At 38.1% G+C, this 26047-nt stretch overlaps 1 protein-coding gene across 1 annotated transcript; it reads left to right on the top strand.

Moving 5' to 3' along the window:
* Nucleotides 1–8905: 8905 nt before the first annotated feature.
* Trmt10a (tRNA methyltransferase 10A) lies at nt 8906–25622 on the top strand. Its single transcript, XM_070022324.1, has 8 exons — nt 8906–9029; nt 11744–11948; nt 12697–12859; nt 14778–14849; nt 16812–16886; nt 20001–20150; nt 21410–21515; nt 22695–25622. Exons 2-8 carry the CDS (start codon nt 11764–11766, stop codon nt 22940–22942), a joined length of 999 nt encoding a protein of 332 aa, XP_069878425.1. The 5' UTR covers nt 8906–9029; nt 11744–11763; the 3' UTR covers nt 22943–25622.
* The last annotated feature ends 425 nt before the right edge of the window (nt 25623–26047 follow it).

Here is a 26047-nt window from a genome sequence, read left to right as displayed (position 1 = left end):
GAAGTGACCCTCCTCAGAACCTGCGACAATAATGTTTATCTCTGGGGAAGAGGTCAGATTCCAAACTCCAAAATCAGGACCTAAGTTCACCAAAGGGCTCATTATTAATGATTAAACATCGGTGGGCTGTAGTTTTCAGTTTCCTATTCTTTTTAATATTTCTTCACTCTATAAGAAAGAAAAATCAAGACAGGTTTCACTTTGGACAGCTAAACCAAATCCGTCTTGCCTTCCTTTCTTTCAATATAGGTGAATGGAGGAAGATTCTAAGTTGGAAGTGATCCTTCTCTGCTCAATACGTAATAGTCACCATGCCCATAGTTTTCACCATGCCAATGTTTCTTTGCATTGCACCACTCTGCGTGACAGGTGGGCAGGCCTGTCAAATTCTGCTAAATCTGGTTGAATTTTATGTCTTCTATAATCTTTTTTTTTTTTTTTGCATTTTCATATGGAATTGCAACAATCACTCTGCATTTCAGAATATACATCTCAATCCCTACCACTAACTTACTACTTCACAATAATATTTCTTAGAACTTAATTCCTGAAATGTGGATGACTCTCTGTGTGTGAAACTATAGTAAGCTGAAGTAAACCAGCCTGGTCCATCATTAATGTGCTAGTAGTGTAGAGAAGGCCAATTGAGCAGATCAAAGTAGAGCTGTATTTGTGTCTGTGACAGGAAGCAGTCTGAGTTCTCAGATGGGCTAGCTGGAGTCCTGTGCTTTCTGAATTCCATTTCTAGGAAGAGTCAGAGAGTTCATCTCAGTTCTCACCACTTTTGATACAGAATATTAATTAGGAAACTTCTCTAGACATAAGGGAACAACTTAGTATAGCTAATGCCATGCTGAGTGAACCCTTGTCCAAGAAACTTGGAAAAAAAGCCTACACAAATGGGGTGGCTCTGGGGTGGGCGGGTGGAGAGGTGAATGGCAGAAAAGTTTTGTCAAGAAGAGGAAAACTGCTGGTGAGGATTTATTGGAATGTACTTGAAATAGACCATACTTCAGTATAAAATGTGTATTTAAATTTCCCTCGGTACCTCTCAAAACCTGTTTACATCCCTAACATTGAGCTTTTATCTTGTGGAAACTCAAGTAAAAAGTTAACAGATTAAGGTCACAAAATGAAATACAACATAGAAAAAAAAATCTCCAGTATCAAGTTTGTTTTCTCTTGAGGTATATTTTCATATCAACAATTGAAAGATGAAAATGGTTTCCTTTTTCTTTTTTGTCCTTTTCATTATCTTTAAGCAGTTGTACAGTTGTCTTGATCAATATTGTTCCTTTCATCATTCTCCATCTTCCCTCCTAACCACACCCATCCCCTCAATTTTCCCAGTTTCACAGGATATGCATTGAATATTATGACTGCATTCTTATTCAAAGTAGAACTTCATTAGTTTTTCTGGAGTTAAGCAAAAAAGATCACTCTTAGGAAAATTAACTTTAAATTTTTTTGAAGATTTATGAGTAATACAGATTATAACTACAAGCAAAGCTACATGAAAGTGCTCTTGCCTTTCCATTTGAATGAGCTTCTATTCCATTCAATACTACATACCTAGGGTTAAGAGGCCATTGGAGTCACTTAAACTTTACATGGATTCTTACGTAAGGGAACTGGTTTGCATCTTATTTGAATGTATAAGAACTGCCTTTTGCATTTTGAGACTCACAGTTCCATAGATTTTCAAGTTTGTGGTGTAGGCTATGTGGTACATGATACGTGTCTCTTTGGGTAAAGTACTGTTCGTTGTCAGGTGTTTTCCAGAGTCCAACCAATAAAAGGCATATCACTATTGCCTAATAAAGTAAGTGCTGTTTTATTTGAACATTTGATTTCCCCTAGAAAGCTCTTATGAGTCATTGTACTACATAGTCATTTCAACATAGAATGTTCAAGGAAGGCTGTTTGGAGTAGTTATAAATAACATTCTTTTATATTTTGCACTTGACGTTTTCTTTTAGCATTTGAGGAAAGACTTCTTAGGATTGTTTCACTGAGATGAATTAAGAATGACATTCTCCATATTCAGAGAACTCCATGTAGTACAGAAGTATTCTCCTTTGTTGTTCTTTTGACCAAACACAGCAAAGACTACATGTGTGGGAGATTCCTCCTAAACTCACCAGATGCTTCACATGGCATATGCACATATGTCAAGGGCTCCCACAGATGAAACATTATGCGCAGCGTTCTGTGGTAAGCGACTAACACTTTTTGAAGCATATCATCACAATGATCATTTTATATGCTAGAAAAACTAGGTTCAGATTAACTTTGCAAACTGCTTTAAGGTATGTATAAAGCTTATATTCATTATGCCTCTCTGCTTAAGAATATTAAAGGTGAGAAATGGGAAAAAACAGATTCTTATACATGACACAAAACTGTTATTAGTTGGGAGTGTCTATTTTTAGTAATGGCATTCCAATTGGATATGGAAGCTAGTAGGGCGTTTGGTTTTTATAGTAGATATTCCAGGATGAAAATACAGAGGGGAAATTGATTTGTGCTATAATCAGGACAAAATTGAATGGTATATTTCCAAACAATACTATGGCCAGGGTGCCCTTTTAGTGGTCAGGATAATGAAATATTATTTTTTACTATCACTTTGTCTTAAGACACTCTGAAACAAGGGTAGATGACTAATTCCAAAGTACTTTGTGTTTCTGTTGAGTATCATAGGTTGTTAGGAGTTAACTTATTTTCTGAGATTAGAAGATAAATGAACTTTACCCCACTAAAGGTCGAAAGGAAATGTATTACCCTCTTAGATATAGATACAATAAGTGAGATGTATGATAACTATATGAGAAGAAAAAAGTCAATTTGTAACATCAAAGACATTTGTCTGTTTTTACAAAGAAGTGTGAAATTGTTTTTTTTTAAAAATTCTAGCACATTTCAAGTTATCCCTGAAAGATCAGTCTAATGGTATTTTCAATTTAATAATGGGCTTCACATTTTGAAGGAACTCTGAAAAACATTTTTTGTTTGGTTAATAAACCTTATAACTTTGGGCTGAGAAGGTGGCTCAGTGGTAGAGTGCTTGCCTTGCATGCATGAGGCCCTGGGTTCGATTCCTCAGCACCACATAAGCAGGAAAAAAAAGCCGGAAGTGGCGCTGTGGCTCAAGTGGTAGAGCACTAGCCTTGAGCTGAAGAGCTGAGGGACAGCGCCCAGGCCCAGAGTTCAGGCCCCACGACCGAACCAAAAAAAAAATAAAAATAATAAAAAAATAAACCTTATAACTTGATGACCTTTAAACAGGCATTAAGAATTTCTCTGAGAAAGTAAAGACACTCTAAAATCCTTCTCTTAACAAAAGTAAATTTGAGACTTAGGTCTGAGACATTTAGAATCAAAGATAAAAAACAGCCATTTTTTCAAAATAGGATTAGGAAAACTTTACCCCCTCACAGAAACAACCAAAACATCCTTAAACATCTAGTCAACCTAAGAGGATTCTAACCTAATATTATCTTTGGCCACTCAAAACTGAGTAGTATTTAAACAAGAGAATTGCTAGACCATTCAGTTGATTACTCCAAAGGAAATAAAATTTTTATCAAAATAATTTTGAGGTTATTAAAATCAGAGCTTAATGTAAAATACTGAGTATTAAAATTTTATTTTAAATGTAATCTAATTACACTTACAGGCTAATTATTGAGATATAGGTTCAGATATGAACATAGAGTTCAAATATGAACTCCTTTGAAATAGAATCATAAGCCAAATAAGAAAACATAAGATATTTAAGAGATATCAAAAGATTTGATGGTTAGGGTATAAGTGAGGAAAAGGTAATATTTGAGGAGACTCTTTGAAGAATTTCTCCAAAAGCAGAGACCAGTGGCTCACATTTGAAATGGGAGACTGAGCTTGTAACCAAAGGTGAGGAGAATCATGTTGGAGGCTAGCTCAAGTAAAAAGCTAGCAAGACCCTATCTTTAAAAAAGGTAGACATGCTGCTTTGAGCCTGTCATTCTGTATGAAGTAGGTCTAAGTAGGAGGGTAGTAGTCCAGGCCCACTGAGGAAAAACAGTGCAGGCCTTACCTGAAAAATCATCAAAGCAAAAGATTAGGGGTGTGGCTCAAGGGGTACTCTGCAGCTGTCATAGCAACTTACTAAAAACATTACTTGCTTTAAAAGAAGTCAGTGATTTATGAAATGGTAGCCCATCTAAACAATAGCTTAATAATAACAATTATTTAGAAAAGAAGTCAGGGCACTCAGAAGTCAATTGTCTCACAAATTGGCAGGGTACATACTTTTTTTTAAAAAAACACATTGAGAATTCTTTCAGTGTGGCTCTTGTGTTCCTTTGACATATCCCATTATCAGTGAGTTTGTAGTAGTTTGGGTTTAGATTTTTATTTCTTTTTTTCCCCATAGTATTCCTATACTACCAATTTTTCTTGTGTACTCCAATCCTAAATTCAGTCATTTCTCCACGGATTTTGGAGTCCTTTAGTAAAAATGGCATTAGAAACCAAGGTCTGCGTACTATTTGTGCTCTAGGTATGTATCCATGCTGTTCTCATCACATTTTAAATCCATGAACAAAGAGTACCACTTAATTTACTTAGGTCTTGCCGATTTAAGATTTTCCTCAGGTTTCCTTAAATATAACAATTCTTTTAATCTTTCATTTTATTTATGTTATTTTTTATTTTATTTTATTTTTTGTCGGTCGTGGGGCTTGAACTCTGGGCCTGGGCGCTGTCCCTCAGCTCTTCAGCTCAAGGCAAGTGCTCTACCACTTGAGCTACAGCGCCACTTCCGGTTTTCTGGTGGTTTATTGGAAATAGGAGTCTCACTGTCTCTCCTGCCCCGGCTGGCTTTGAACCTCCATCCTCAGATCTCAGCCTCCTGAGTAGCTAGGATTACAGGCGTGAGCCACCAGCGCCCAGCTTAATCTTTCATTTTAAATGTTACTTTTCAAGTCCTACTTGTACATGGATGGTATCAAGAAGCAAATTGACTGGTGCATGTTAATTTGTATCTATTAAATTTGCAATACTTGCTTTCTAGTTTCATGAAGATTTGGGGGATTACCTAGATTGTCATGTGCTCTGCGAAGTGTTGTTACTTTTTTTCTTTCCTTTATTCATGTTATACAAAATAGGACTTTCAGTATTATCTATGTGTGTGAGTGTGTATGTTTGTTATACCTTTAAATTTTTTCTTTTCTTGAATCATGCTATTTCTGAGTGTTATTTTATTTTCATATTTTCTATCATTAAAAAATGTTTCCAAATTTGTGTTGAAATAGTAGGTGATAGTTTAACCTACTTTTTCCAGCTTCAACCTTTTTTAGCAAGCTTAAATGAATTTCAATCATCCAGTAGTCCTTTCCTGAAGTGCATTTTTATTAAGAATATATTAATTGTACAAAATGAGGGGCTCAGTGATACTTCCATGCATACATTTTATATTCTTTGACCATATTCTGTGGTGTGTTTTTAACTAAGTTATTCTGTGCTTTTAAGAAGGAGTGAGTTGAATAGCTTTTCTAGCCTTCTGACTAGGGTACTTTTTCTGATGTTTTCATAAAATGACACATGTATTTTCTGTTCTCTATCTTCACTCTCCTCTTTCACTTTTCTCTGGACATACTTTTTGATCTGCCTCTGCTGTTCCAGTCCTGTTAAATTTGGACTCTAATCCTCGTGATTTCTCCTTAATGTGGTCTTTGCAGCAGATTACAGTTATAGTTTGATGTTTTTGTTTTCCTAGAATTCACATCACTCTGGCAAGTTTAGAACTTCCTGCTGGTTCCTTTATACCAACCTTGAACTTGCTGGATCCCTGCCAGTTGTGTTACTAATCCCTTTTGGTTTTTAGTAATTATTTGAGAGTTTGAAGTAACCCGCCCCCCTTTCTCAGAATGTTCAGATGTGTCCTTATATATTTCAAAATATGAGCTGGTAGAAACAATCCAACTCCACTATGTTTCGTGTCTTAAAATTCTGGTTCTGTCTATTGCCTCCTATCACTCTGCAATATGCAGTCTTGGCTACTGTGATTAGTACTACACTGCCCACAGATGCTGATGTCTGTATGAATAATGATTTCATGTCTTCCACATATATATGCAGAAAAGGGAATGCTGCAGATTCCTCAGCATCCATCTATTGAAAGCCAAACTTACTATTATTTTCTGACACTTGGCTTCTCTTGTTCCATAAATGACCTAGTGCATAGGATTACATTGTATAGCAGCCCAAATTAGAAAAATTCTTAGAATTATCCCTTTTGCCTTCTTCCTCATTCTACCCACAGCTTTTCAGTCACATGCAAAACCATGACACACACACATATTTGCTTTCACTGTCACCACTATTTCAAGTTCCTTTCTTTCCTGACATTTGGACAACTTACTTTCCGAGATGGTGCAAAATTACTAAATCTTTGAAACTATGACCTTGGCCTCAAGAAACACTGAGCTGTTCCTTCCCATCATCAGCATCTCCAGTGCACTATAATGGTATTCACTTCCTTCTGGATCTCCTAGTACACTGGGATTGCAGGAGGACACAGATGATGCTTTAATCACTACTGTATCACCAGTGTTAAGACAAAATACACAGAACTCTTTTTTTTTTTTTTTTTGGTCAGTTATGGGGCTAGAACTCTAGGCCCGGGCACTGTCCCTGAGCTCTTCAGCATAAGGCAAGTGCTCTACCACTTGAGCCACAGTGCCACTTCAGACTTTTTCTGTTTATGTGATGCTGAGGAATGGAACCCATGGCCTCATGCATGTGAGGCAAGCACTCTACCACTGAGCCACTTTCCCAGCCCCAAAACACAGACCTCTTAAATGTAATAAACATGAATTTTATAAATCAATGATTATCTCATATCACACAACTTCACCTAAAACTTTTTATATACTTCAGTCTTTAAACTGAACTTTCCTGTTGAACTTTGTTGGCATTTTCTTTGGATTTTGACCATATGACTACAAAGTTAAATGTTTGAGTTTAAATATTTATGACATAATTAAAGTGAGAAATTTTTGGCAATGTAAAAAACTGTTTTAAATCTCTAAGGACATCATGTATTACCTCTAAAAATGTATAATTATTTATAAGACAGATCCCATAGGAGCAACTGAACAGCTGTTGAGAGATTTGGCAAATCACTATGCCAGCCTGAATTTAATGACCTACATGTGAAGAGCTACATATCCAATTACTAATCCTCCCTCAGCTACTTTCTGCCCTGATATGGAGGCGGCTGAAAAAAGATGCCCTACTAACAGATCAGAAATGGATGCAGACTTCATTGCCAGTGCTCACTCAAGAGAGATCTTCTTTTAAGTTTATTTTTATTTTTTTATTGTGAAAATACCGTACAGAGGAGTTACGATTACATGGGCAAAATATCTAGTACATTTCTTATCAAGCATTGTTGCCTCCTCTTTGTTTCCCCTTCCCATCCCTTCCCATACTCCCCCACCCCCAAAGATGTAAAGTTCGTTTTTTGACATAAGGACTTGTACATCTCATTGTTGCAATGGGTCCACCTGTATCCCTAGTTAAACGATTTGTTTTTGCCCTTTCCCTCCACAAATTATACCAACATCAAATACAGTGAAAGTAGGGGTTATACCGTGGGGGAAGGGCATACAAATCATCTTATAAATATGTTAGAAACAATTGCATGAAAGAAAAAAAAAACATTTGAATACTTATCTTGGGGTTCATTCCCCTAACATCATCTTATCTGACCTACTCAAAAGAGATCTCTTAATCAGAGTTCAGTTGAGAAAGAAGCAGAGAGGGACTCACAAGTGTCAGTTAGCATAGTTTTCAAATAAAATTTGGGAGTTTAAAGCAAGAGTGACTTTGATTTTTTGATTAAATTCAGAGAAATTCCCAGTCTTTTGAAGAATTTCAAATCATAAATTGAATTTTCTATTCACTGAAACCTTTTAGCATGTCCAAATGTCTTCAAGCACCAAGAAAAATTCATTTTAGGGCTGGGATGTGGCTCAGAGAAAAAGCTTTTGCCTAGCAAAATGCAACGTTCTGAGATCGATATCTAGTACAAAAAAAAAAAAAAGTTAAAAGAGAAAGAAAAATAATTCACTCCAGGGTTCTTTCCAAAGGTAACTTTCATTCAAAGATTCAGCGCTAGTTTTTAATCTTCAAATTCTATAATAATCACCTATTGAAAGTAGGGCCAAATAAAACGCCGAAGACAAAAACGACAAAATATATTACTGTTGCATTTCTTCTTCATGTATTACAATGAAATGTCACCTGGTGTTTTTGCAAAACAGCCTAGGCATATCTCAGGAATATCTCAGCAGAGGGTTTAAGCACGCGTGTTAAAGCCATATAAAGTGGGGAATTCTCAAATTCATTTTCTTTGCGGACTTCTCTCGCATTTCTAATTCTCCATTTGAACTGTAAAGCCTTGATGTCCAGGCAACCCTTTCCCAAACTGGAAATACACTAGGCAGGACATTTCCTCCTGTCCTCAACACTGAGGACATTAGGAGGCTTGTCAGGTTTCACACGTTCATTCTGGGGAGTGGAACTCTTAATCCCCTAATATACAAGCGAATTAAATGCATGCAGGTGCATAGCTTTTATTCTTTCAAGTTTCAGCAAGGATTTATTTTAGTATAAGAGGATTAAAGTAGGAAGAAATAGCAAAGAAGAAACGTTCCCAGCTCCCTAGCAGGGAGTTAAAGATTCCCACCTCCAGGTCCAGGGAGGAAAGAGCCCAGGCCACAAAAACTCCTTCCCGCTCCCTAACACCCCAGCCGTAAGCCCCGCCCCACTTAAGCCCCACCTCTTTCCGCCCCGCAGAGGGTTAGGAATTGGCTCCGTTTGATGACGCAAAAGCGTAAGCGACGGAGACGCCACCGTGCAACTACCGCCTCTGACTCTGGGAGTTGAAGTTTCCGAAGGAGACCGCGCACGCGGTAACGAGACTACTCCAGAAAGGCTTTCTGAGAAATCGCTCACACCCCCACCGGCTCCTTGCCTCGGTAAGTCTGGCACTAAGGCTGGCGCTTGCTTGTGGATGGGTATCTTTTTGGATCAAAAAGGGTGCGTTGCCATGCCGCCCGCCACTGGCAACAAGGGCTTCCGGAGGAAGAGAGGAGCAGGCCCGCGTAACTACCTGCGGCCTTGCAGTTCCTAAAGGAAATGACGTCAGACGGGCGCGTACCCGCTTGCCGACTCACTCCTCTTATTCGTCGGCTGCAGCTTAGTCCCGCCTCCGGGCCCCGATGGCAGCGAATAGCGTGAAGGGAGAGTGGGCGCGGTTCTCGCGGCCGGAGTAGGGTGTTTTCTTGCTGGTGTTCTTTGTCGGGTGGATTCCCAGTTTACAAAGAGGCTGAAGAGGGCTCTGAGCTTTGAAAGATCGGAAGACTATTAGCGGCAGTGCCACTTTGTGGCTAAAAACTGGTCCAGGCGCTTTACCCCGCCTTGGCCTGATTTGCCCTGGGAGGGAATGACCTGACAGCCCTGGGATGTGGAGAACCCTAGGGGAGGTTGAGGCAGAAGCTGCCAGGCCTCGTGGTGGTCAGCCCGCCCTGGACAGTTTTCAGAAGATCTAAGTGTTGCTTGATTACACTGGAATGCTTTTTAAGCCCTTCAGGTTTGGGGAGTTCTCCGGAGATGTTAAGAGGATAAGGACACCTTTTTTTTTTTTTTTTACTTTTTAAACTTAATTCTCTTCTCGTTCCGTGCTGGCCTTCCCCGCCACAGCCTTGATAGCTAAGCAGAGCTAGGGACTTCTGCTCCTGCAGATTTGGTCAACATTCTAAAGCCTCCGTCAGTTTGGTTCTTTGTGATTTTTTGTTTGTATTTGCGTGCAAGTGCTGGGACCCGAGCAATCAGGGCCTGGACACAGCTCTTAGCATTTTCACTCAAGGCTGGCCCTCGACCACTTGAGCCACACTTCTGTTTTCCTGGTTTGGCACTTTCCGAAATGAATAAGTGCCATAAATGATAAGAACTTTTTTATTTTAGTCAGTTTGATAATACTCTCGAAAATTGTTTTAGTTATTCCTATTGACCACGGATTAATGTGTGTTCTTCCCACACCAAGAGGTCCCGTCGTCTTCATCCAGTTCTTATTTTATAAGCCCGCCAATCTCTGTGAATAAACTCAATTTTTTAAAAGCCAAAATAAAATTTCACACAAATATTTATATAATTACTTAAAATATCGTTCTTACATATTTTCTGTGCTTGCAAAATGTCTTGTGAGCATTCCTGCATGTTTAAGAACCCATAACTATTGAGATTTTATGTCATGACCCAAATTGAAATAATTAGAAAACAAGTTAGTAGTCATGTTTTACATAATGGGTAATTGGGACAAGCTAACACATAGTGAAATGTTTACACATAAGAGTTGGAAGTTATCTTTGTACAGTACATTTACTATAGTTCATCTTGAGGATAGTTTTTTTTAAATTATGTTCACTCATTTGTGACCTTTGCTTGTATTTGATAGGCTGATTTAAAACCTTAGTAGGTTATGATAGGTTAAGTTCAATTTAACTTGAGACTTCTCCCATATGCAAGGCAAACACTCCCCCTGGTGTACATCAGTTAGAACATTGCTTTCAGGCGCTTTTAAATTCTCACTGTATAGCAATCACTTGGAATTTTTGATCATTATAGAAACTAGCCAAATATTTTGCCACTAATGAACAGAAATGCATTGCCTTGGTAAAGTATTATTTCATAAAGAAAACACATTCCTTTGAACTTTAATTATGCTTTCAGGTTTGCTTTGAATACATGCATTGCTTGATTTAATGTGCTGTATGTCGAAAGAAAGTAAAGTAATCACAATACATATATTTTATATTTTTCCTTCTAATTTTTTTTTAGAATTTGCTTCCAGTTTCTGATTACAGAATCAAATTTGGTGTTTTGGTTTTTAACCATGACTGAAATATAATATTTACATGAAAGTATATTGGACAGGGCAGCCAAACCTGTTGCTAAAACTGGCTGAAGTTTTAAATGTTGAAAACACATGTTTCTACGTGTGCTTTTTAAAATAATTCAATATAATTGATCTATTGGGAGAGGGTTGATTTTTTTTTTTTACCTTAAAATATAGCCATAAAATATAGCTGGGGGCTGGGGGCTCATGCCTGTAAGCCTAGCTACTCAGGAGGCTGAGATCTTAGGATTGCAGTTTGAAGCTAGCCCAGGTAGGAAAGTTCATGGGGCTCTCATCTTCAATAAACTAAAAAGCTGGATGTTGTGCTATGGCTCAATTGGTAGAGCACTAGCCTTAAGCGGAAGAAGCTCAGGGACAACACCCAGGTTCTGAGATCAAGCTCTAGGACTGGCAAAAAATAAAAATAACATTATTAAATAATGTTAGAAATATTTTTACTGATATTCAAGTAGTTTCTAACAGTGCTTATGCTCTAAGGCAACTTTTTGTGTACATTTATTGTAAGAAAATGCGTTAATAGATCAATAGATCTTGGTGTATTAAAACATTATTTAAGACTATGACGCCTTCTAAAATTTTGTATGATACATCCAGTGAATGATATACTGAAATGATACTGAAATGATCCTTGCTAGTAAATGACATTTAACTACCTAAAATTTTTCCCTTTTATTTATTCCTGACATAGTTTAACATTAATCATATGATTTGGTAAATTACTGCATTGTACTTTTTTGTGGGTTTGTAAATTATTCATATCCAGTTGCTTTTCAGTTTTTCCAAGGCATCAAACAATGTCCTCAGAAATGTTGTCAGCATTTACTGACACATCTAATGTGGAAAGAAAGCAAGATGTAAGTGAAAGTCGAGAGGAGAGGCAGAAGCCATGCTCCAATGAAGTGACTGAGCCGGTGTCTAAACGGCAAATGAAGAAGTTAATGAAACAGAAGCAATGGGAGGAGCAGCGGGAACTCCGCAAGTAGGTGTTTCGGTGTGGATAACTTCTATGCAGAAGAACCAAGAGTTAGACCTGCCTTAGTCCTTGCACATAGGAAAAGGAATTATGATGGCCTGAGCTACTGCTTCCTGCTTGCTAATACCACCACTTGGAGTAAAACTGAATGCACTTTGAATTGAGGTTACTGGTTTTCATTAGTAGTGGTGAATTTGCATGCGATCCTTGTCCTCACCCAGAACCTACTGTAGAGAGCAGCACCATTTTAGAAACACTTAACTTCAGAAGGGGATATAGTTAGTTTCTGTGTCCTAGATAGGGAAGAAAAGTAACTCTGATCAGTTTGACCTAACATGAATTTGGTTAGAATAGGTTCTTCTGAGAGCAGTTCTACTGTAGCGGGTATTATTCAATGCCAAAATTTACAAGAGGAAATAAACTATAGCTAATACAAGTTAGAGAAAAAGTATGAATATTCCTTGAAAACCACACTGGGGAATGACTAATGAAAGTAACATTCATCAAGATTCTAATTTAGTAGGTTTTCCTAGTGAATGTACAATGCTAGTAAGGAGACTATTGATCAGTATAGTTAGGAATTAAATAGGTAGCTTTAGATTGTTTTGAAAAGTGATTTTCTACCTGTATAAAGCTGATAGATGAACTAAAACTTCATATAGTTTACCTTGATTGTAAACTATATTTTGAAGAGTCTGGGGAATATCTAGATACACAAATAATAATAAAACATTATTTCAATTACTAATTTTAGACAAAAGCGGAAAGAAAAACGCAAGAGGAAGAAATTAGAGCGCCAGGGTCAGCTGGACTCCAACTCAGATGGAAATGAGCGAAAACGTGTGCGAAGACATATTGCACAGAGCAATCTCCGCCTTATCATTGACTGTAGCTTTGATAATTTGATGGCATTAAAGGTATCATGAATGATTGTTAGAAAACTATAGGGTTGCCTTGTTGGTGGGAATGTAAACTTGTTCAACCACTTTAGAAAGCAGTATGAAGGTTCCTCTGAAGACTACACATAGAGCTCCCCTGTGACCCAGCAATCCCACTTTTAGGCATTTACCCAAACAATCACAAACAAGGCTGTACAAAAGCTACCAGCACAGCTATGTTTATTGCAGCATTATTCACCATAGCTAAGATATAAAACCAACTCAGATGCCCCTAAGTAGATGAATGGATCAAGAAAATGTGTTTGTTTATATACACACACAGACACACACACACACACACACACACACACACACACACACAATGGAATTCTATGCCTCCATCAGAAAGAATGACACCATCCTTATTTGTTAGGAAGTGGAAAGACTTGGAAAAAATTATAGTAAGTGAAATAAGCCACACTCAAAGAAACATAGGTCCCATGGTTTCCCTTATCTGCAACTAGTATATGTTTAGGACAAGCAGAAGAGGTCAAAAGCTATGTACATATGACCATATAACCTGATGCTAAGCAAAATAAAACCCAAGACAGGGACACAAGAGATTTTATCTTTCTTGTTGCTTTTTTTTAATGTACTTATAATGTACTATGTGGTTTTTGTTTGTTTCTTTGTATGTTCTTCCCCCATGGTACAACCCATGTTGTCACTGCATGTGATTCTGGTGTCTTGCCTCTGGTATATACATTTTTCTAATTTGAGGAGGGGAAGGAAAATAACAAAATGCTGAAATAAGTATGTAAGATGACCCATTCTAACAATGAGATGTACAAGACAGTATGTTGAAAAAGAACTTTACAACGTTGTGGGGGTGGAAGGAAAGGAGAAGGAGGAGTTGGGGAGGAAAGGGATAGTAGGGGAAAAATAAAGGAGAGGGTAACAATGCTCAATAGGAAGTGGACTCATTACCTTGCTCATGTAACTGTAACCCCTCTATACAGTATCTTTACAATAAAATATATATATTAAGAACAAAAAAACCCTGTAGATAATTTTAATTTTTTAATTTTTAAAATTAATTTTAAATTATTTTAATTTTAATATGTGTAATGTTGCTAATAAATTTATGTATTAAAGTACATCTTAAAGGACCAGATGTAGTGGCATATGCTTGCAATCCCAGTTATGAGAGAGGCAGAGATGAGAGGATCATGGTTTAAGTCCAGCTGGATAAAAAAAAATTACTGAGACCCTGTCTTGAGAAACAAGCTAGGTATGGTGGGGCACACTTGTAATCCAGCTACATGAGAAGCAGTGGTAGGAGGATTAAAGGCTGAGGCTGGTCCATGACAAAAACAAGAGACTATCTGAAAACCAAACCAAAAAAAGGCTGGGAATATGGCTCAAGTTATAGAGCACTTGCCTACCAAATGTCAGACCTTGAGTTTAAACCCCCAAATTGCCAAAAAAAAAAAAAAAAAAAAAAAAAGAAGTACATTTTGACTGAAGATTTTCAAAATTTCTGCCCCATAAGGTAGTTAATAAATCACTTTGGTATTTCTATTTATGTATAGACAAAGACATATGCTCCATAATTTAAAGAGAAATTTTAGTACCTGCATATTAATCATAAAACCATTGAGAAAACATGAAAATAGTAGTAGTATGGCTTTAAAGGAATTTTTTGCTACCTCTTAAGAGTAGCTATTTCTTGAGAACTCAAATTTTAAGTGGATACGAAAATATGAAAGGATGGGACATTTACTGAATTACTGGCTTTCCTTACAGTAATGTTATTACTGTGGAAGGAAATCAGTCAAAATGATGAGAAGAGACCTTTGCCTATCCAGCTGTCCCTTGTGCTTATTCTGTTCCCTTAACATCTTGGAATGGCCATAGGTTGTTTTGATAACTTTTAAAAATGACACTCTCTTTATAGGACATTAAGAAACTTCATAAGCAGATTCAACGCTGCTATGCAGAAAACAGGCGAGCACTTCATCCTGTGCAGGTATGTCTAAAGGACTGAAGAAATAGATGATTCTGGTTGCTTGTGCATGAGTCTTAAGGCATCCTATTTTTTGTTTTCTTTTTTTGTTGTTACAAAAGTAAAATATTATGTTTTTAATATCTTTAGTTACACAAAGAGGTTTCAATTCAACATGTCAGTTATGAGTACAGTGCTTCTTGATTAGTGTCATTCCCCTTTAATCATTCACATAAAGTATTTTAAATATAGTTTCTCACATGTGGTTCTCACATGTGGCCGGATATCTGTAAGGTGGATACTTTGTCACACTACCTCTCAGCCTTCACTTGCAGCCAGATCTGGGAGATGGGAAGGTGGGATGGGGGAGGCTGCCCAGGACCCACATGTGTGGTAGTACCTGTTAGCCAGGTCTTGACTACGTAAGTGTTATAAATATGCTCTCCAAGAAACATTGGAATGATGATAAACCTGATAATAAAGAATTATCTCAGCAAGGCAAAATTTACTTCTGCAAAGGGTGTGCCATCAGCCAAAAATCTGGTAAGCAAACACATAGCAGGCAGGCTGTCCCACTATTTATCCCTAATACAGCAGACCCTGCTCCTCTGCTCTGATTGGTTGAGCTTAGGTTCACAATATGCTCGCATATTGTGAATGTATTTATATAGGGTGATTTTGAAATAAGATTAATAGTTCACAAGTAATCTCAAAATGTATCCATACTCTACTATTTCTTGAACTGTCTGGGATCTGGGATGTGTTGTAATTCCATCTTGAAACCACTTTAACACAAACACCTTGTATTTTACAAATACTTTTTTTTTTTTTTTGTCGGTCATAGGGCTTGAACTCTGGGCCTGGGCACTGTCCCTCAGCTCTTCAGCTCAAGGCTAGCACTCTACTATTTGAGCCACAGCACCATTTCCGGCTTCTTCTGCTTATGTGGTGCTGAGGAATTGAACCCAGGGCCTCATGCATGCAAGGCAAGCACTCTACCACTGAGCCACCTTCCCAGCCCTACAAATACTTTATCCCAAGGCAGTTCATCCTTTCCTTAACAAGAGCCAAGCCATCAGGCCAAAGCAGGAACTTTTAAGCAATTCACTTTGATAGAAAAGACAGTCTTCCTCAGATTAAAGGACATTCCTTTCTTTTTTAGTAACTGATAGGATTGAAGAATAATTTCATAAGTTTGGATTAAGATATTGTTAAGAGTACTTCTAGTTATATATTTTGATTTTTACCAAGTAATAGTAGCTTTATGTTTTCATAATTTTATATTTTATGATTTTATGATGTCTCACTTCCATGATTCTCCTTCAGTCCTCTTCTTTGTCCACAATGAGCTCTCGTCACCCATGATTCTGATGTTACATAGGTATTCAGATTTGGAATCAAAGAAAATTGGGAGGACTTTCAAGTGGCAAAAAATAACAAAAGTGGTGAAAGGAACAGGAGATGGTAAGCTCACAATGATGCAGGCAGTCTGCAGAGGTCGATCTTCATGGACAGCAGAGTGCTTGTGCTATAAAGAAAATGGGGTGGGGCTGGGAAGGTGGCTCAGTGGTAGAGCGCTTGCCTTGCATGCATGAGGCCCTAGGTTCGATTCCTCAGTACCACATAAGCGTAAAAAGCCGGAAGGGCACAGTGGCTCAAGTGGTAGAGTGCTAGCCTTGAGCTGAAGAGCTGAGGGACAGGGCTCAGGCCCAGAGTTCAGGCCTCACGACTGACAACAACAACAAAAATAGAAAACAGGATGGAAGTATGGAAGGAACACTGAAGCTAGGTGGGTTCTGATGTCCCTCTTCACACATGTCATTTCTACCAGAAATTCTTTGTACGTGCATCACAAATCACTTTTTCCTGGTCACTGGGAATATATTTTGTATCTGCTTGATGATTAGATGAGTATATGAGAGAAATAAATACTAAGCTTAAGTGATCCTTTTCCTTCTCTTCCTGTGCCTGCCAATCCATCAACAGTTTTACTTGACCAGCCATGGTGGCCAGCTGAAAAAGAACATGGATGAGAATGACAGAGGCTGGGTCAACTGGAAGGTAATCAAGAAAGATCCACTCACATAATCACACGTGTTTGTGCTTTGAACCTTCTACACTTTTGGCCTAAATTCCCTAAAATGCTGCTCTTCAAACCTGCATGCCACAGAGTGAAGTCACTGTAAAATTGACAAGTATGCCTGTATGCCATTTCTTCTAAATCTACGTTTTCCAGAGTGGGCCACTGACCACATGTGACTGTGGAACTGTGAACTGTGGTGTGAACTGTGAATGGGAAATAGAGTTGATTTCTAAGACTTAGTGATAGCTTAGTAATTGGGACCAGGAAGGAGAGAGTGAAAGAGAAAGGGAGAGAGAAAAAGATTTACGTGTGTGTGTGTGTGTGTGTGTGTGTGTGTATGTGTGTGTGTGTGTGTGTGTGTGTGTGTGTGTGTGTGTGCCTGAATGCTATCCCTGAGCTTTTTTACTCAAGGTTAATTGCTACCACTTGAGCCATACCTCCATTTCCAGCTTTGTGCTGGTTGGAGACAAGAGTGCCCAGGCTGGCTTCAAACTGTGATCCTTTACCTCCTGAGTAGCTAAGATTACATGTGTGAGCCACTGGTACCTGGCAAGATCTATATAATTTTTAAGTACTTATTATATATTATAATGACAGCATGCCTTATATTAGTAAATGATAATGTTAAAATCATTTGTTTACCTATGCACTTCTTAAAATATGACTTAGGAGATTTAAAGTTATATATATATATGTGTGTGTGTATATATATTATATATATATGGCTCATAGTTTCCTCTATTGTGCCAACTGACTGTTGAGTCCCAGATATCAATAGGCTTCAGACCCAGTCCCTGTGGAGTACATCTCAGAGAAACACTGGGTAATTTGTATACTTTATTGTTTAGTTTTCACAGTGACCAATTTTCCTTCTCACACTAATAATCGTGTAATAGCTACATTTATTAACAGCTTATAATGTGAACACTTGCAAACACAGTGTATTTATCACATCATTGTAACTACTTTCCTCACATGCTGTTTTAGAATGGACATACTTCTAATTATTTTGTGTCTTGCTGGATTTTGTATATCATCAGTTTTCCAGAGGGATAGGAGACTCACTGGTCTCTAATTAGGTCCATTTTGTGGCTTTTTGGGGATTGATCTCAGGGCCCCATGCTTGCTGGGCAGTTTTTTTCCTCTATCTTTTGCCACACCTCGGGCCCTTGAGGCCCTTATAATTATGTATAGGACAAATTTATGATGTATGATTTCCCAGAAAAGTGACTCTGTATTGATATATAATTTAGGTGTCTACTTCATTTTTGGTTTTCTTTTTCTTTTTTTGGTTGGTCATGGGGCTTGAATTCTGGGCCTGGGCGCTGTCCGCTCTTCAGCTCAAGGCTAGTGCTTTACCACTTGAGCCACAGCACCACCTCCAGCTTTTTCTGCTTATGTGGTGCTGAGGGCCACATGCATGCAAGGCAAGCATTCTACCACTAAGCCACCTTTCCAGCCCCATTCTTGGTTTTCTTAAAATTATTAGACAAATGATATCTGAGCCTTATGACTTATTTTCTTTTTTAAAAAATATCTTTAGGTAGTTGTAGAAAGGAACTGCCATTTAACAAGGCAGTTTTTGAGTACGATATATCTTGATGAATGTCACCCCTTCCAACATTCTCACCCATCGCTCCCCCTGCTCACTCTCCTCACTTTTCTTAATTTCATAAGACATACATTGAATTCTTGTCTGAATTCTCCCCACTTCTTCATTCATTTATCTCTTTCCCCTCGACCCCACCTCACCCCTTTGAGTACCTACTTCCTGGTGTTTCATTTTGCTGAACTTTGATTTTTGACTTTCTAAGGTATTATTCTACTTGAGATCTTCCTTTCCTCTACCATATTTCAGTTAATACATTTGTATACACTAGCACACCACCCAGCACATTTACTTAGGAGTTTGTAAGCTACATCTAACTTCCACAGAGAAGGGAAAACATGGGATTTTTGCCTCTCTGGGCCTGACCTGCTTTATTTAACATATGTCCCATTATGCACCTAAGAAGGTTTCCAGAATCCTGGCTGCCAAATGTTCTTTCTTGTACTTCTCATCTGATAATTTTGGTCAAGAAGCTTTCAAATTTGTATCTTTGTAGAAAAAAAAACCACATAAAATTATTTATATTAATGGGCAATTTCATTGGATCATTTATGTAAATGGAGAGAAAGTATCTGGAGAAGACATTTCTTAGCTGGACAACTGATTAAGAGCCCAATAAAAAAATTATTTGTTTTACTGAAAAAGCGGTGGAGAGGTTGGTTAGTGCCATAGTTAGGAAGGAGTTCATGAATTAAAAAGTTTGGACTTTGCCAGGAGTCAGTGGCTCACACTGGTAATCCTAGCTACTCAGGAGGCTGAGATCTGAGAATCATGGTTCAAAGCCAGCCCAGGCAGGAATGTCCATGAGACTCTTATCTCCAATAAACTACCAGAAAACCGGAAGTGATGCTGTGGCTCAAGTGGTAGAGTGCTAGCCTTGAGCTGAAGAGCTGAGGGACAGTACCCTAGTCCAGAGTTCAGGCCCCACCACAGACACACACAAAAAAGTTTGGATTTTATCCTTCCAGAAAAGGTAGAGCATAGAAAGTAATGCTATTAGAAAATTAACTCCCTGCCGGGCGCTGGTGGCTCACGCCTGTAATCCTAGCTACTCAGGAGGCTGAGATCTGAGGATCGCGGTTCAAAGCCAGCCCGGGCAGGAGAGACCGTGAGACTCCTATCTCCAATAAACCACCAGAAAACCGGAAGTGGCGCTGTAGCTCAAGTGGTAGAGCGCTCGCCTTGAGCTGAAGAGCTGAGGGACAGCTCCCAGGCCCAGAGTTCAAGCCCCACGACCGACAAAAAAAAAAAAAAAAAAAAAGAAAGAAAATTAACTCCCTATCAGTGTGTGAACTAGAACCGAAAGGCCTAAGGCCAGGGACTGGACAATAAAATTAGAAGGCTATTTAAATAATTAAGGTATGTGATAAGGAATTAAAGAAGAGATTTTCAATGATTGTATTGGTAGTCTTTCAAACTTCATTCAGATGCTTTTATATGAGTTTGTTCAACTTTCACAGCCTTCTACCTTTTGCTTTTGAAGGATATCCACATCAAACCAGAGCACTACAGTGAATTCATAAAAAAAGAAGACCTGGTTTATCTTACATCAGATTCACCTAATGTTCTGAAGGAGTTAGATGAATCAAAGGCCTACGTGATTGGAGGCTTAGTGGATCACAACCATCACAAGGTACTATTACATGTGTTTGGGGATTTACTCATACTTAAAATCCTATCTCAGTGTCTGTAGGATGCTATGATGTATTAGACCTGCCCAGCTAAGCAAAGGCCTCCCCCCATGGAGTTCACTTCACTTGGAGAGGTCAGCACAGTTACCATCTGTATCTCACCCAAGAGGAGTCTGAGGCACTAAGAAATTAAATCTAAAACCAGTAGTGCTCGGTGGGCAAAGCCAATGCCTAGAAATGAGCCCACAGACTTAGGTGCTATGCTGTCCTGATAAGGAGAGTCTGCTATTAACCAAGTAGTCAAGCTTCCTTCAGTTTTACATAGACAATTTTCATGAGATTTTTTTTCCTATTCTATTTATACTTTGCTATTTTACCCCATACCCGCACTTAGATGAAAAGTGATAGAATTGCACTTTCTAAAAGAAAATAGCATTTTGTACTTGACAGCAGGCTAAATCCAAACCACCTTTCTGAGGAAAATGATGCTTATTCCCTGTCTGAGGAAATACTGTTAGCAGAATGTATGAAGTGATTCTTTCTTCACAAGCAGAGTTGTACAGGTTGAAGGTCATTTGTGCTTTGTACCACTTGAATCATGCCCCCATGTCTCCAGTCCCTTTTGGGTTTATTTTTCTGATGGGGTCTCACATTTTTACCTGGGATGGCTTGGACTGTGATCCTTATAACTGGGATAACAAACATTAACTACCACACCCTACTTATTGGTTGCTAGGGTCTTGCTAACTTTTTGCTCTACCTGGCCTTGAACTTCAATCCTCCTGATCTTTGCTTCCCAAGTAGATGGGATTACAGGTTTGTTCCACCAAACTTTGTGGGGGTTTTGGTTGGTTTTTTGTTTTGTTTTGTTTTTAACATTCACTGTAAAAGTGTTTGCATTTCTCTCAGAATTTGGCTTGAATATTTTAAACTGAGAGAAAAGCTATAGGGCATGGTGAGAAGATACCATAATCAGAAGACAAGTGAAACTGCAGATCCTTGGAGGAGCTTTGCAAACAGGCTGGGATGGTCATTTCTTTTGTGTCCTGTTAGTAAATTGAAGTTAAAACAAATGCTATGAATTAACATTGTAGTTAATTGTCAAGAAAATGTTCCCACATTAAGAGTAACTAACACACACATATACACTACCCTCTTCAAATAATCATTTCTAAACTATTCTTTAAAAATTATCTTCTACTGTCATATACAATAAAAATAATTTGGTGTTGTACTCTAAGTCTCAGTGCATTTGTTTTAGGGATTCACATACAAACAAGCATCAGATTATGGGATTGACCATGCACAGCTCCCCCTTGGACATTTTGTGAAGATGAACAGTCGGAAGGTTTTGGCAGTCAATCATGGTAAGCTAGACAGATGCTCCAAAAATCCTGACCCTCGGGAAACATGGTGGGAAAGAACATCACAGTTATCACTTGAACAAATAGAAAATATTATACCTTCCTGGAGAAACTAATTTATATAAAGAGTAATCATTTGTATTCTGTTTAAACACTAGAAATAATAATGCATACTTTAAAACACTTTGAAAATGTTTAGAAGAATAAAAACAATCTCACGACTCCTAGATACTTTGCATTAACTCTTTGGTGCGCTTCCTTCCATTTCTTTCTTGTGCTAATATATTTGTATTCTCAGTTTTGACCACTATTATTAATCTAGTATATTGCCCCACTTCCCTGCTTATATTTTTCCATATCATTGAATACTTTTTAGCTGCTTTGTAATATTCCATTATATGAATGTATAATAATTTAACCACTCTTCTATTGCTGAATTTATTTTTCTTTTTGCTGTCATGAATAACCTTCTGATCACTTTGTGTTTGCTTACCAGGAGTTTTAAGGCGAATTTAGTCACTTCACAGCTGCTTATTGAAACCTAAATACTTCCTATATAGCAAATTTTAGGGACTTCTAGAAATGATAATATTTTATTATTAAGTAGTTATACACAGACGTCACAATTCCATGTCAGGTTATGAGTCCAGTGCTCTTGAAGAACTTATAAAACTTTTGATATATAGTGAAAATTACTTTCCTATGAAGTAATCCAAAATCTCTTTCAGTAGTGTGTTGAGATAAGTGACAGAACAGCATTGATCATCTTTGCTCCTAATGTATAAAGAACCAAAAATAAACAGGAGGAAGCTTTGGAGCAAGACGCTCCGAAGAGTGAGTGGAAAGCAGGAAATTTTTAGATGGATGCTATTTATTCTCTGGTTATATATCAGTACTTAAAGAAATGGAAGGGATAAAATAGGAAGGAAAGTAAAGCAGTCCCCTGTTTATTGGTTGTATTTGATAAAGGATGCAGCTAAGTTTCTGTGTGTTTTAGAGGGGATGGAGGAGAAGCTGGGGAGGAGGGGACCTGCTTCAGAACCTTGGGACACATTGCCCTGGCAGCCAGTGGGAGGGAGGGAGGGCATATAGCTACCATGACAGACTTACACTCTTAGTACAAAGAATGTATTATAAGAGTATGTGACATTGAGATGAACTTGAAGTTTGTCTTTGACGCAGTATTTGAAATTATTCTGGAATACCTGGAAACAAGAGACTGGCAAGAAGCCTTTTTCACCATCTTACCTCAACGAAAAGGAGCTGTTCCCACAGATCAAGCCTGTGAACATTCTTCCCATGGCAAGCAGTCTCCTGGGGCCGAAGGCAGAGCCAACAGTGATTCCAATGAGGGGGTCAATAGCAGACTTGAGCCCAGCTCCGAGCACACGGAAGCAAAGCAGGACAAGGAGAAGAGCACGGAGTCTTGAGTGGCCGCGGCACACACTCATATTCCAGGTTATCTCCTGACCTACGGAAAAGCTAGGAAGTAAAATACTCAGATTGAAGAAAGCTTTCTCTCATTTCCTTTGTTAAGTTAAAAAGAAACAGTTCAAGGCAAATGGCAACATAAGAAATTTTTGCTTTTGCATAACATTTTGAAGGTGATTTTTTTTAAATTGAATTCTAAGCTTTCAGTAAGAGTTTGAGTTTATTTTATTAATATACCCTCAAATCTTTCATTTGCTGGAATTAGTCTTCAAGATGTGCCTTCTGACTTTTTGGGTTTTATTGTTTTATGTTCATGTCGGTGTCTTTCTGATCTGTCACCTATTTATTGGTGGAGGCAGACATCTGTGTTGTCAGTCCACTAGCATGTTGAATATGGGAGGTCATCTACCCTGTATTTTCAGCTTTGCTATTCATTTGAGTTACTTCAAAGGTATATAGTAGTTCTAGAAGAAATAATAGCTCATTAGAGTCTGTTTTTTACCTCTTTGGACTATAGAGCCCAACCCTGTTCCCCTTTGTGATGGCATATTCATGGATTTGCAGCAATCATGAAAGCATGGAAACCCTTTTATCTGTTTTCCTCTTTTTTATAATAGTAATTCATGGCCAGGCACCCTTGGCTCATACCTATAATCCTAACTATTCAAGAGGCTGAGATCTAAGGATTGAAGTTTGAAACCAGCTCAGGCAAGAAAACTCCATGAGACTTTTATCTCCAATTAACCACCAATGGAACTATGGCTCAAGTGGTAGAGTACTAGCCTTGAGCCAGAAATGCTCAGGAACTGTCAGGCCCTGAATCCAAACCCCATGACAAAAAAAAAGAAAATTAAAAATACACACACACACAAACATATATTCACTTTTCAGTTACAAAATTAAATTTTTGCAGGCTAAATTATTTCAGAAGCTGGCTACTTTTGAAGAGTCAATTTTTCCTTTACCTTAATTTAAACAGAACATTTCTAACAGTATTTATTTCCGTGTTTTTTAAATAAAACATGTATTGGTTTTAAGATGAATATTGTACATCTGCCTCCTTTAATAACATTAAGCTAAAGTAAGTATATGTTCTGCTAAGGATTAATATGCATGCATGAAAATGCTGCATGTAACTATTTGTATCTATCTGTCCACATCATGTGTGGTTCTCAGTTGTTAATGTATGGGAATAGAAATGATCACCCTTTTTTGTGTAATGGTTATATTGAATCCAGTGAGAGCAATTTGATTTTTATTAAGTAAAAAATCTATAACCAAACTGTTCTTTGGCATGTTGGTGAAGGAGAATGGGGTGAAAGGGACCAGGTGGTCTTTTCTAAATAGCAATCATAGAAAAGTGATGTGTATGTGGTGTGATTGTTCTTTGGCTAAAGTTCAGGGGCCTTTGCTGAGTTTTCACAGCGTAAGTTTCTGTTCTTTTCTGTTCATTTTTTAATATGTGAAAATTCTATGTAAGCAATTATGTAACATGCCTTCATATATTGTATAGGAACTCATTTATGTGTGGTTGAATTTCATGTGGACTCTCATGATCTCTTTTGTTGCTTTATTCTTAATAATTATGTGGTCCTCCATATTAAAGCCTATACACAAGGCATGTAAATAAAGAAAAGCCTTACAACTGGGAAAAAAAACCAGTTATCCGGAAGTCATAATTTTCAAGGTTCAGCTGTTTCAAATTAATCTGGTTTACTGTATGAAATAAACCTTTTACTTAAATGATCTGCCATAGCATAGCACAGTTTTAATTATGAAAGGTAAACAAAAATTATAGGTACAAACCATGTCGTTTAGCTTTCCTTAATTATAAAAGCCCTATGTTAGTTTTGTAGGTGTGCTGTAAACCCCACCACAAAGTGGGTGGGTTAAAGCAACAAACTCATTCTCCCGGCCCTAGTTGAAGGTCCAGAACTGAGGCTTGGTAAGGCCTTGCCCCCTCCCAGTGCTGGGGAAGGGCCCCTCCCACCTTTTAGTACTAGGCATTACCAGCGATCCTGGCATGCCTTGGCTTTCTATTGGATCACCCAGATCTTCTCTGTTGTCACATTTCTCCTGTGTTGTGTCCCCCAAATTTCCCTTCATTAGGAAAGCAGCATTACCATAATTCAGTGTGATCTCTGCTTGACTACATCCACAAAGTCTCTATTTTCAAAGAATGTCAAGTTTCATGGCTACCAGATGCTAGGACTCCATGTATCTTTCATGGAAGAACCCAACTCTATATCCACTACCAGCCCATACCTTATCTAGGATACTGGTGGTGATTACCACTTTGTTTGAAAATAACTATTTTCTGAAGTATTTAATAATTGGTTTTTAAAAACAATATGCTTTTTTCTTACTTTAATGTGTTATTTTTCACAACTTGTTTATTTAACACTATTAAAACAAGTTAATATTAACTCACGTGTATTAGAATATAATAAAGCTAAGGAATACTTTCCATGCAGCAAAAGATTATCTGTATGCCAGGTACTAGTGCCTCACACCTGTAATCTTAGCTACTTAAGAGACTGACATCCAGCCTAGGCAGGAAAGTCCATGAAACTTATCTCCAATTGACTTATCTCCAGTTAACCACCATAAAGCCAAAAGTGAAGCCATGGTTCAAGTAATAGAATGGTAGCCTTGAGCAAAAAGCTTGGAGACAGTGCCCAGGACTGATAAAATAAAGAATATGTGTTTTCTGAAATACTAGGACTCCTTTCATCATTTAATTTATTCCTTCTTTCTCTCACTTCTCCTTATCCTCTTTCCACCCTTCCTTCCTTCCTCCCCTCCCTCCCTCCCTTCCTTTCCACTAAGGTTTGAACTCAGGTTTTTTTGCTTTCTAGGCATATGCTCTACCACTGGTGGAGGCACACTTCCAGCCCTTTTTCCTTTGGTTGTTTTTGAGATTGGGTCTCACTTTTTGCTCAGGGCCAGCCTGGACTGTGGTTCTATTTACATTGCTCTCTGTAGCCAAGATGACGAGCATTGCCACCATGACCAACTTTTCCTTTTGAGAGAGCTTCTTATGAACATCTTTGCCTGGGCAGGCACGCAGCCATGATCCTCGCAATCTCAGCCTCACAAGTAGC

Source organism: Dipodomys merriami, unplaced genomic scaffold (assembly GCF_024711535.1).
Source record: "Dipodomys merriami isolate MVZ:Mamm:240054 unplaced genomic scaffold, mDipMer1.0.p SCAF_15, whole genome shotgun sequence".
NCBI lineage: Eukaryota > Metazoa > Chordata > Mammalia > Rodentia > Heteromyidae > Dipodomys > Dipodomys merriami.
Note: the sequence above shows the minus strand (reverse complement) of the source record. Positions and strands in the feature narration are given on the sequence as shown.